Below are 12,668 nucleotides of genomic sequence, written 5' to 3'. Positions count from 1 at the left end.
TTGGAAAAGAGAGCTTTTTATTATCTTGGTGGATATTATTGTCTGTATTTGTATTAATGCTGCCAGAAAGCTACTAAAATCCAGCCCCAAATACATGATCCCTTTGAGTACAGCCCATCTCCCTCTTGAAATCCCTCATTCCCAGAGACACTCACATCTGCTGGTAACTCCAAGGGACACCACGAAACCCTGAGGCAACTGTCCAGGAGCTTAAAAGGCAGTAGGGAAAGGTACTGGAAATACCTTAGGAATAAGGCCAAGAGAAAGAAATAATGCAGGCACTGACAGGAAAGAGGGAAGATAAAGCTTGGCATGGAGGAGGAGGATGCAGCCAAGACTTTTGCATTTATTAAGGTGTTCAATATTGAATAATGTCTGTTCTACCTCGAGCACGGAGCCAAATGCACACGGAGCAGTTAAAGGGGGTGGAAGAGAGATTTAATGCCACAGGCTGGTGGCATTCCCCCCATCCAGTGCCCTCAGGCACAGGGTGGGATTCTTGGGGTGTCCTGTGCACAGCCAGGAGTTGGGCTTGATGATGCTTGTGGATCCCTTCTGACTCAGGATTTTCTGTGATCTCACCCAAGCCAGCAGCAGACACCTGTAGGACCTTAAGAAAGGGGTCTCAAAAGCAAGGGAGTGGGAAAGGAAGAGCACTTGGGAATTACAGAGCAGTCAGTCCAACTCTGGGTCCTGGGAAATGTCCTAGAAAGGCTTTTTGTGGGTCTCACCAACACCATAAACTCAAGAGATTGGTAAGAAGCGAAACAAATGAAAAGTTGGTTCCCTGTGTGCTCTCCAGGAGCCCAAGATTTGTGCAACTCCAGCATTTCCTTCAGCAAAGAACCCTGAAGTCACAGAATGGTTTGGGTTGGAAGGGATCTTAAAACTCATCCCATTCCACCCCTGCCATGGGCAGGGACACCTTCCACTATCCCAGGGTTGCTCTGAGCCCTGTCCAACCTGGCCTTGGACACTTCCAGGGACCTTAACAGCCTTTCTTTGATCTTTAGGCTGGGTGAAGCCCAGCACATGCTGCTGTTGCTGGTCCACGGCTAAGCCTGACCTAAATCCTGACCAGCTTCACTCCCTCTCTTCCCCTGGCTTCCAGCCTCACCTGAGCTGCCCCAGGGGCTTGAGCAAGGACAGTGTACAGCTGTCCATGCCCACAGCAGGAATGCCCTATCTCAGAAATCTTCATTCCTTCCCTAAATTTCTTTGAACAGGACTCAACAGCTCCATGGGAAAGACGGGATGAAACCTAGAGACAAGTACACACACAGAGGCAGACCATGGCAAAGAGTCCTTCAGAAACCAGGGTTGGGGCAGATGATGAGGATTTCTCAAAGAGAAACCAGCCAAGCTTTCTTCTCTCGTGTCCTGGGTTTGATTCTGATCACTGTTTTCATTAAAGGCCTGGCTGGTGGAATAAAACACATCCAGTCTGGTTTTGATCCCAAGCCCAGAGGGGCAGAAAGCAATTTGAAGGGCAAAGTGTAAGGACAGCAGCATTCCATGAGGAGAAGCAGGATGCAAAGGTACCACCAGTGGTGCAGAAAAGGGATGGACTCTCAACAGCATCTGCAGGCCATGGGAGGAAAATTATGTTCATCTGCCCTGGTGAAAGCTCTGCAGAGCCCAGCAAGTCAGCCTGGGAAACACTTTTTATGGAAAGGTTTAAGCAAATGAGAACCTGGAGCAGTTTAGAAGACATCCCTCCTGAGGAAAAACCCAACCAAGTTTTGCCTGGAAATTGCCAGTAAGGGAGAAACAATAAAATCTAACACCACGTCAGGGGTGCTCTGGAGGGGGCAGTGAGATCACTGGGCAGGGTCAAGCAGTGACCCATGCCAGGGTGGGGAAGGCTGACCAAATACTGAACCGAGTTCCTGAGAACTGAGCACAGCTGAGTGTTGCACAAACCCCTGTTGCCCAGAGGAGTTGTGGACCCCTAATCCCTGGTTGGGTTCCAGGCCAGGCTGGACGGGGCTTGGAGCAACATGGGATAGTGGAAGGTGTCCCTGCCCATGGCAGGGGTGGGATGGGATGGGATGGGATTTAAAGTCCCTCCCAACCCAAACCATGCTGGGATTCCATGAGGATTGCTGCCCATGGGGGTGAAGGCAGAGGTGACCTCAGCATGAATTCCTATCCCTTATCCCTGTATCCCTGGCCTCCCACAGGACCATTTTCTGCAACCTCCATCTGAGGTTCTGCATTGCAGCTCACACGAGGAGTTTGCTGCTGCTCTGCCTTGTGTCAAACTCCTGTGCAGAAAAAGCAGGAAGCAGCACAAGTGAAGGGCCTGCAAATCCACTCAGACAGGCAGGAGTTGTCAAAACACTCCACGAGAGCAGAAATGGTTTGTGTCATTCCCAGACTCTGCAAGAAGATCTCAAACTGAAAGCCTGACCTCAGATTTACTTCACACCTCTGATCCAGTATAGCTGGTTCTCATCATCTCTTACCACATCATCTTGTGTCTTGCCCAACTCTGGAAAATAATTCCATGAAAATGGGGCTTTGATGTCCTGTTAAAATCGAGTTGTGAAGCTGCTTGAGGCTCCTTCAAATATGAATTTTAACATTTGGGTATTAGTTCAGGGAATTAGCTACCATGTGCTCTGAAGGAGCCCCATCTGGCCTGAAAAATGCCTGGTACAGGATGGGCCCTCTCCCATCCCAACCTGCACCAGATCATTCATGACTGAACGAGCAGCACTTTCAGGAACTGAGTAACTCAGCAAGGGACTGTGCTCACTGCTGAGTGGGAAGAAAGGTGAAAGGAACACAAAATTCTGCTGTCCTGTGGTTTTAGGTGCTACTAAATCCAGCAACAGCAAGAACCGCTGTCCTAGAGGTCTTAGAAAACCAGGACAAGACAAACCATCAGTGCTATAGGGAACAAGAAAAATCAGGAATCCCTTGAACTTATCATCATCTGAACTTGTAATTATTTGGAAGGCAGGACTGGCACGGTGCTGGAGAGTGTTCAGGGAAAGGAATGGAGCTGGGGAAGGGGCTGGAGCACCAAGAGAGGCTGAGGGAGCTGGGAAAGGGGCTCAGCCTGGAGCAAAGGAGGCTCAGGGGGGACCTTGTGGCTCTGCACAAGTCCCTGACAGGAGGGGGCAGCCGGGGGGGTCGGGCTCTGCTCCCAGGGAACAGGGACAGGAGGAGAGGGAACGGCCTCAGGCTGGGCCAGGGGAGGTTTAGGTTGGATATTAGGGAAAATTTCTTCACAGAAAGGGTTGTCCAGCCCTGGCACAGCTGCCCAGGGCAGTGGTGGAGTCCCCATCCCTGGAGGGATTTTAGAGCCATGTGGATGTGGCACTTGGGGACATGGATCAGTGGTGGCTTTGGCAGTGCTGGGGGAACAGCTGGACTCAATGACCTTGGAAGGCTTTTCCAACCTAAACAATTCCATGATTGTATTAAGAAACCAGCTCACTTGAAGAGTGTTCCAGAGGCTACAACATGAAAGAGAAGTTATGGATGAAGTGCTGCACTTCAAGAGGAAGAATCTGATACAGAATGGGAACAACTACCTGGAAAACATCACACAACGAACCCCTAAATCCTCACTTCAGAGTCAGGCTCTGTGGATATCCATTGCCAAATCATGCAGCTGATTTTCCTGCTTTTGAGCCACAACTGCACCCCCTGCTTTTGTAAGTCCCTGGTCAAGATGACTTCACAAGCACAGAGGAGAGAGGCAGAACCATTTTTCATCACAACACATTGCTCTTCTTAGATATTGAATTCCTCTCTCCTTTGCCAAGAAGGCCAATGACACATCTAAGAAACGTTCAGCACTGTCTCACCTTCACATCCTCTGCTCTTAACCCTGCTTCCAAAAATTCCTGTCTTGCAAAAGCAAACCAGAGGTGCAGCATTGAGCCCCGGTGGGACTGGGATTGGGACATTCTTGCTCCAAGAGTAGAAAATGCCTCAGTTCAGCAAGGCAGAGATGCTCCTCTTTTGTCTCCTGCTAAACTGGATCTCTCAACAAAAGGAAAACACTTGAGGGCTGTAAACTTCACTTGGTGAGGATCTGCTGAGCATCTGGTATGGGATGACTCACAGGGTCATTCCAGTCTGCAGCCTCCTCCTTTCCCGTGTTTGATCACACATGGCCTATTCTCAGTGCCATTTTGCACAAAGAATTGGCATCAGGAGCAGGACCTCGTTCTGCAATTCAAGATGTGCCTCCAGCACGGGTGATTCACTCCTCAGACAGCTGCTCGTGGCTTCCCAGCCCTTGGGAAGGAAGCTCCACCCACCCCGGAGCAGGCAGGAATACCAGGGCTTCTGGGGAGCTGAGAGTACCCCAGGCCACACCCCACATCTTATTCTCAGTCCTGCACAGCTCAAGGTCTTCCTGATCCAGCCATCACTGAGAGCCCGGGGAACAGCATCCTCTGAGGTTTTCAGCTCCTCTGGTAGCGGGTTCTCCCAGTTTCCTGAGGCTCCCTCAGCAGCAGAGAAAAAGGATCTCCAGATCCACCAATGCAGCTGTTCTGCATCTGCTCCGAAGTCACGGCAGAGGAACCAGACTGGAGTCATTCCATAGGGTCACATCTGGCCTGGGAGTCTCTGGAGGGACCCCAGTGATCACAGAGGAAAGGCCCTGACCCCAGTGAATTCATGATCTCTGTTGAGAATCTGTCTGTGGCTGCTTCCCTGCACTGAGATTGCTATCAAGTGATTCAAAACACACATGGTGAAATCCTGGCTGTGCAGAACCCGCCAAGGGTTGGCCACTGGCTTGGGAAGAGGCCAGGTTTTACCCACAGACTCTCCTGTGTCGCTTCTTCAGCTGCTCTGGCTGCTGGGGAAGTCCAAAAGAAACCCCAAACCACCAACAACCCAATATCTCTAACAACAACAACAACAACCTCTCCTGTCCCTTCCTGTTTATTCCTGGGATTTCAGTCCAGACCAAAGCTGCTGGTGACTTTCCCTTCAGGCAAACCATGAATGCAGAGCTGCTTTCCTCCAGCCCACAGCACTGTCTGCAGCATTCCCAGGAGAGCTTCTTGTGAGCAACTCCCACTGCAGCTGCTTCCCAGAAAACTCTGGGGAACTGCACACTCCAGATGTGTCCCCATTGCTGAGTCCTGCTGGCACTGTGTTCCAGCACCAGGAAAAATGAGCCTGGATGGAGAAGAAAAACCAAGGGAAGGCACCTGCCACCTCCAGAGGTGCTGGAATAGCTCTTGCCCAGATCCATGTGACTTCCCTGATGTGCTGCAGTGGGATGAAGCCACCTCAGTGTCCCCTGCAGCCAAGGGGAGAAAAAGGCACCTCTGGAAGAGATTCAGCCCATGTAAGAACCCACTTCTCTCCACAAACCAGAGTGGGGTGGGGTTGAAGGCCTGGATGTGGGGCTTACACTGCACAGGCTCTCCTGAAGGATCCCTCCCTCCTGCCTTTGTTCCCAGATTCCATGATGTGCTGGCTCTAAGTGTTGCTGCTTGTTCACCATCACTGTGTTATTCATGGAGTTCTGTGGCCACCTGTGAGAATTCCCACATAACTGAGCCAGTCTCCAGGCCCTGGAGGTACCATCACTGTAAATTCTCCCTCTGACATCTGACACTGGATCTGGGCCTGCCCACACCTGTCTGTCCTGCTTTCCTCCAAAGCCAGGGATAATCAAAGCTCCTTTTTCCAGGAGAGCTGAGGTGCCACCCAGCACATTGATGTGTAGGGCATCTCCTGGGCCCGGGCAGGATGGGGCCCTGAGGGGCACAAACAGGACCCTTTTTTCATGTTCCAGGCCACAGTTCCTGCTGTTTGCTGCTCTGTGTTACCCACTGCCACTGGGGCTCTGCCTTGGCCCTTCCCAAATTCTCCCTCATGCAGTCACTGTGGCCACCAACATCCCAACATAATGGGATCACAGAGCGGTTTGGATTGGAAAGGGCAGGGACACCTTCCACTAGCCCAGGTTGCTCCAAGCCCCGTCCAACCTGGCCTTGAACACTTCCAGGGATGGGACATCTGGAATCATAAAATCATGGAATTGTTTAGGTTGGAAAAGCCTTCCAAGGTCATTGAGTCCAGCTGTTCCCCCAGCACTGCCAAGGCCACCACTGAGCCACGTCCCCAAGTGCCACATCCACATGGCTCTAAAATCCCTCCAGGGATGGGGACTCCACCAGTGCCCTGGGCAGCTGTGCCAGGGCTGGACAACCCTTTCTGTGAAGAAATTTTCCCTAATATCCAATTTAAACCTCCCCTGGTGCAACTCGAGGCCATTTCCTCCTGTCCTGTTGCTTGTTCCCTGGGAGCAGAGACTCAGTGAAGATCCGTAAATAAGACACAAAGGAGTGTTCCTAAACAACCTGGTGTGGATATGACTTCCTTAGGAGTTTGAGGGGGAAAATGAGTGTATTCTAGGGGAGGGAATGAGGTACCATCCATGTCCTGGCTCCTACTGCCAGTAGGAGCAGGTGAAAGCCCTGAAGCCTGGGGTTCCTTACCCTTCAGGTGAGCGGCCACCTCGGAGTAGGAGCGCAGCACTGCCAGGGACACGGCTTCCCCTGAAACACAGGAGAGGGGAAACACAGCCCTGAGGGACAGCCAGGGGACAGCCAGCCCCACCCTGCTCCCTGACAATGTCACACTATCAATCTCTGCATCCTGAGGTGCTCCAAGCTCTGTAAGATTTGAAATAAGGAAGGAAAATGTAACTTTATGCTTCAGCACACAGCAACCAGGTTGTCTAGACCATCCCATGAGTTCACACTATATTAATTTCCCCTCTTGTCCCACTTTTTTTCCCTATAAAATGAAGGCTACAAATCTCTAAATATCAGATCTGTACCTGCTATTATCAGTCAATGAGAAGAATTGATATAACCTGATCGTTATTAGTGTCCATGGGGCAGGATGTGGCATGGATTTATGGTCACAATTTGTCTCCAGGATCTCTCCAGGATCATGGAAAGCATGGAGAGCCTCCCAAGGTTAGAGAAGGGACAGTCAGGCCACATTTCATACTCACAGCTGGCATAAAACAGCACCACTGTTGGGGCAGCCTCCGAGAGGGAAGAGTGGAAGTTCTCCTCTGTCAGGACAAGGACCTGCTCCAGGGGCAGCTCTCTCTTCTTGTCCCTGGAAACTGCTTCCACCACCTGGTCATCCTGAATATCTGCAAAGGAGCCAGAGGTGTGCCCAGGGCCTGGGGAACTGCAGCCCCCTGGGCCACCCCAGCACATCCAGAACCTCTCAGCAGAGACATGGGGTGAGTGACTGCCTTGTATGGGGAGAGGAGGCACAGCCACACAGACAAACCCCCCAAAATGCCCTAATCCCACCTCCCACCAGCTCTGCCCCTGGATTAGAACACTACTCTTCAAGCTCCTCTAGGATCCTGCCCCCCTTTTTTAAGGAAACACCCCAATTTTGCACGGAGAACAAATGCATTTTCAGTTATGCATTGCAGGGACCGGAGTTTTCTCCCTGAAGGAGGCAAGTCTGGATCTGCCCTTACAAAAACGTCTCTCAAACCCTTCCAAAGGGATGGATGATTCTGAGGCTCTTCAGATGCTTGCAGAGGACAGTGCTGGGTGCACTTTAACCCCCCCACACCTTTGGAGCTGGTGCAACCAAGCACATCCCTGTCCCTCACACAGCAACTGTTCCTCTAACAGCTCTGATTTTTCTCCCCGCTGTTTCCCCTAGAAATGAGACCTGTATGTCACGTTCCAGTGATCTCAGGGAATGAAAGAGCCCCTTTGTGGCCACCATGAGGTGACTGTGATGCTTTGCAAGGGTTCTCCGATGCTTTGCCACGTGTCTGATGCTGATTGCACCTTCTGGCTGACAACAATCAGCTTTTCACTGATTAACTGCACACCTTGATTGTTATTCTCTTTCTCATCCTCATCTTCCTCCTCCTCCTCATCCTCCTGGATTTGTTTGACCTTGCTCTTATCTTCCACCAGGGTTATAACTTCATCAGTGTCTTCCAAGACCAGGTATTGGATTGGCATTCCCTAAGGAAAACAATAAATCAGTGGGAGCACAGCATCCCCCTCTGCTTATTCTGTCTGCACACCAAACTCAAGGCTGATGGGGCACTGATCTCCCAACTCCTTGTTTTTGGGATATGTCACAGATCCCCAAAGCTGCCAAACAGGGGAATGTCTGGGTTATGTTTCTTTGGGCCAGCTTCTCCTGTGCATGAGTTTTTCTCACTCCAGGCTGATGCTTCCTTGTGAAAAAACGTGGCTATGAGGGATCCTGTGGTGAAAGTGAACACCAGCCCCACCTCCCAGCAACTTAACACAGATCCAGCACTGCAGGAAAAATCCCAGTGGCCAAGCAGGGAAGGAGAGCAGGGAGGAGGTACAGGGGCCACTTGGATGTCCCCTCATTAGAGGGGGTCAGGCTGGGTCCAAGGAGCCCATCACAGCCTGGGAAACCAGCACAAAAAATCCTTTATCTCATGGAGCTCAGCCAGGAGAAATGTTCCCAAGTGCACAGGGACTGCCAACCCATGGAAGGAAGAAAAAGCAACATGGATTTCTCAGAAATGAGACTGTCAGCTTAAAACTTTCTCTCCGGTGTTGGCACCAGCTCAGACAAAGGCACTGGAGAGAAAATGGGAAGTTCATCAGGAGCTGAGAGAAATGACAAAGTGCTGGCACCTCCCACGGGCTCCCAGAGCCACCCAACCTGCACATCTCTCAGCAGGCAATGGGAAGCCCTGAGGGGACACTCAGGTCTGATCCTGCACCTCTGCAATCACAAGTGTGACAGTTCAGGTAATCTGGGGCATCTCCTGTTCCCTGGCATCTGCCAGCACCCAATTCCAGCCTGCCTCACAAGCTGGGTCAGGTCCCTCCAGAGTTTAACTCATCCTGATCAACCTCATTTAATTCACACCCTGCCCTTTTCCCAGCTCACTGCCAGAGGCACTGGGTTACATCAGCTCAGCACAGACCTTTGGTTGTTTGCTCTTCCTTTCACACTCAGTCCCTTTCCTAAGGCCTTTAGAAGTCCAAATCTTTGGAGAATTTGCACTTGGATGTAGTTCACAACCCTGTGTTGCCTTAAGGTGTAGTGGAGATGTCACTCTATGTTTTGAACCCAAAATGAACTCACAATTTTCTCTTTCCCAGCAGGCACAATGGCTCTGCAGCACCCAAATCATGGAATCATGGAAGGAAAATTAAAGATCATCCCATCCCACCCCCTGCCATGGGCAGGGACACCTTCCACTGTCCCAGGTTGCTCCAAGCCCCGTCCAACCTGGCCTTGGACACTTCCAGGGATGGGAAATCCACAGATTCTCTGCATAACCTGTTGCACACACATGTGCAACTTGGGAAAAACACTTCCCCTCGAGCTTGAGGGAATGCTGTCACATAACACCAGAGATGAGCAACACCCCATCACCCCTCCAGAGCATCATGGCCAGGCAGGGCAGTAAGAGTTGTCCAATAAAGAAATCCAGCATCCAACCTCATCTGGTGTCTTGAGGGCGATGTTTGACCGGTGCAGAACGTTCAGATCTACGAGGTCCCTTCCAAAACACAAAGTGAGCATTAGATGGTCACATGGAAGGTCACCCCTCCTCTTTCTGCCCTAATTCCACCAGTGCTAAGCTTCCTTTCCAAAATCTCTCTTAGTCTGAATACTTTTCCACCCCTAAGCCAGCAACACTTCCAAACTAATCTGATTCTGGACAAATCCTTAAATGTGACACCCTGTCCCAGGATACAGCCTGGTTTTACTGCCTCCCATCCAACTGTAAGCCCACTGACTGTCATCTGGTGCTGGGGTAAGTGAGCTCAGAAACCCCCCAAAAAGCAAGGAGAACCCCAAAACACCTGAGAGAAATACCTGGATAAAAGGGCAACTCCTGCTTTCCCCAGGAGCTGCCAGGCCACAAACTCTGCTGTCCTCCTGTCAGCCTCGTAGGTCTCTTTCTGGCTCAGGATGAACACCAGGGGCAGCCCAAGCTGCAAGTGAACAGTGGAGACCTTCTCGGGGTCCTCAGCAACCTCTGTCTGGAGAACACCCAGGGTTATGCTGCAGCACAGGTCTACAAGTTGAAGGTACCTCAGCTCTTCCCCAGCCTCAGGAAATCCTTCCCTAGAAATCCTCAGGAAAAAACTTCCAACCCCAATTCTAAAACCTCCACGGAAGCAGAACGCACACAAACCCAGTTAAACTGTTCCAACATGTCATCACCTTCCCTGGGCTTTATTTTTGCGTGGGGCTTTTTGTGGCTTAGCAACTCCAGATGTCAAATCTCCACTCATCTTTATTTACCTGGCATCCATTCCCTGGGGCAGTTTGAAAATCCCAGCCACAACATGTAAGAGCTGGAATCCTTCCCTTCCTGCCTTGGACGTGCTGCTTCATGACAGCACAGAAGAGGTGCTCGATGCAGTGCCTTCCCTCCATTGGCCTCACCCAGGAAAATGGCTGAAAGAGGCACTTCCCAGCTCATCTGCTCATCCTTTTGGATGGGCAGGGATGACCAGTGGGAACAGGAGGCTGCTGAAGTTCTCTGCCCCGTGGAAGGAGGAAATAGGAGGGAACCTCCTGTTCCTTGGGATCACCAAGGTGTGAAGGACTGATATCGAATTCCAGAGGGTGCTGAGCCCCCTGCAGGGAGCCTACAGGAGCAGCTGAGGACTTTAGGGTTGTCTAGTTTGGAGAAAAGGAGGCTGAGGGATGACCCCATTGCTCTCCACAGCTTCCTGAGGGGATGTGGAGAGGGAAACTCTGATATCTCAGCGAATCCAGGGACAGAACATGTAGAAATGGTTCAGAGCTGCATCAGGGGAGGTTTAGACAGAACCTCAGGAAGGTTTCTTTACCAAGAGCATGATCAAACACTGGGACAAGCTTCATATCAAGGTGGTCAGTCCTTAAGAGTCATTTGGAAAATGCCCTCAATAATTTATTTAAGTTTTGGCCAGCCCTGAACTCGTGAGGCAGTTGCACCACATGATTCCTGTTCCTTGCCTGGACCCACCCTGGAAGGGGCAGATTCCTACACTCAGCCTTTCTCTCTGCTCTCACCTCCCTCATCCTCACATCTCTCCCCAGCTGCCCTCCCACCCCAGCCGCTCCTCCTTCCCAGTCCTACCACCAAAGGAGCCCCCATGAGCTTGAGGTGCCTGTGGATGTTGAGCAGGGTCAGGGGCTGTCCCAGGGCTGTCCTCCTGCAGGGCTGGGCTGGGTCTGTGGCCAGCTGGCAGTGGCAGAACAAGAGCCAGGCAGACGAGACATCAGGGTCATCATGGCTGTGGGAGAGGAAACAAAACCCACCCTGGGCAGGGCTCAAAGTGCCCTGACAGAAGGACCAGGTTTGCTGACGTGTTTCACAGATGATCCTCAAGTTCAGGGTTTGCAGGGTTGTGGAACGGGCTGGGAGAGCTGGGGGTGTTCAGCTGCACAAGAGAAGGCTCCAGGGAGATCTCAGAGCCCCCTCCAGGGCCTAAAGGGGCTCCAGGAGAGCTGGAGAGGGACTGGGGACAAGGGATGGAGGGACAGGACACAGGGAATGGCTTCCCAGTGCCAGAGAGCAGGGATGGATGGGATGTCAGGAAGGAATTCTTCTCTGTGAGAGTGGGGATGCCCTGGCACAGGGTGCCCAGAGAAGCTGGGGCTGCCCCTGGATCCCTGGAAGTGTCCAAGGCCAGGCTGGATGGGGCTTGGAGCAGCCTGGGCTAGTGGAAGGTATCCCTGGTTGGTTGTGACACCATCACTGCTGTTGGTCTATGGGTAACTTTGGGAAGTCACTTCCCTTTTCCAATGCCCCCATTCCCTACCCCTAAAACAGGGATCACCTTCTTTGGACAGGGATTTAAGAGCTCTCCACGGAAGAGCAAAGTGCAGTATTAAGACCTCAAATCCTGCTGGTCCGATTGGCTGGGAGCTGCTCCTGTTGGAGAAGCTCCCACCATTTCAGCAGCTCGGGAGGTGGCGGCGCTGCTTTGAGGAGAATTGAGCCAATTCCTGTGCAATGACAGCCGTGCCACCTAGTGGGAGGCACAGCACACTTCCCGATATCCTGCAGGGACGGGATGGCACCTCGGGAAGAGCCACCCTGGTGCCTGCCCTGGTGTCACCCGTGACAAAATCCCAGGTAAATCATTATGGAGTTATTAATGTTGGAAAAGCCCTCCAAGATGATCGAGTCCAGCTGTTCCCCCAGCACTGCCAAGGCCATCACTAACCCATGTCTCCAAGTGCCACATCCACGTGTTTTTTTGATCACTTCCAGGGAGGGAGACTCCACCATTGCCCTGGGCAGGCTGTTCTGACACATGGCAACCCTTTCCATGCAGAAATTTTCCCTAATATCCAATCTAAACCTTTCCTGGCCCAACTTGAGGCCGTTCCCTCTCCTCCTGTCCCTGTTCCCTGCCAGCAGAGCCCGACCCCCCCGGCTGCCCCCTCCTGTCAGGGACTTGTGCAGAGCCACAAGGTCCCCCCTGAGCCTCCTTTGCTCCAGCCTGAGCCCCTTTCCCAGCTCCCTCAGCTGTTCCTGGTGCTCCAGCCCCTTCCCCAGCTCCATTCCCTTCTCTGGAAAATCTCCAGCCCCTCAGTGTCTTCTTGTCATGAGGGGCCAAGAACTGACCCCAGGATGTGAGGTGTGGCCTCAGCAGTGTCCAGCACAAGGGACAGTCACTGCCTGG

At 52.0% G+C, this 12,668-nt stretch overlaps 1 protein-coding gene across 3 annotated transcripts in view; it reads right to left on the bottom strand.

Moving 5' to 3' along the window:
* TXNDC16 (thioredoxin domain containing 16) overlaps positions 1-12,668 on the bottom strand; it is a 37,574-nt gene that overhangs the window by 14,838 nt on the left and 10,068 nt on the right. For all 3 annotated transcript variants that reach the window (XM_069018632.1, XM_069018633.1, XM_069018634.1), the window contains exons 9-14: positions 11,114-11,270; positions 9,856-10,022; positions 9,475-9,535; positions 7,865-8,003; positions 7,010-7,156; positions 6,486-6,545 (exon numbers count right to left, since the gene is read on the bottom strand). In XM_069018632.1, coding sequence (XP_068874733.1) covers positions 6,486-6,545; positions 7,010-7,156; positions 7,865-8,003; positions 9,475-9,535; positions 9,856-10,022; positions 11,114-11,270 — 731 coding nt within the window. The remainder of the gene's footprint in view (positions 1-6,485; positions 6,546-7,009; positions 7,157-7,864; positions 8,004-9,474; positions 9,536-9,855; positions 10,023-11,113; positions 11,271-12,668) is intronic.

The sequence above is a fragment of the Aphelocoma coerulescens genome, chromosome 5 (genome assembly GCF_041296385.1).
Source record: "Aphelocoma coerulescens isolate FSJ_1873_10779 chromosome 5, UR_Acoe_1.0, whole genome shotgun sequence".
NCBI lineage: Eukaryota > Metazoa > Chordata > Aves > Passeriformes > Corvidae > Aphelocoma > Aphelocoma coerulescens.
This window is presented reverse-complemented; position numbering and strand designations above follow the sequence as displayed.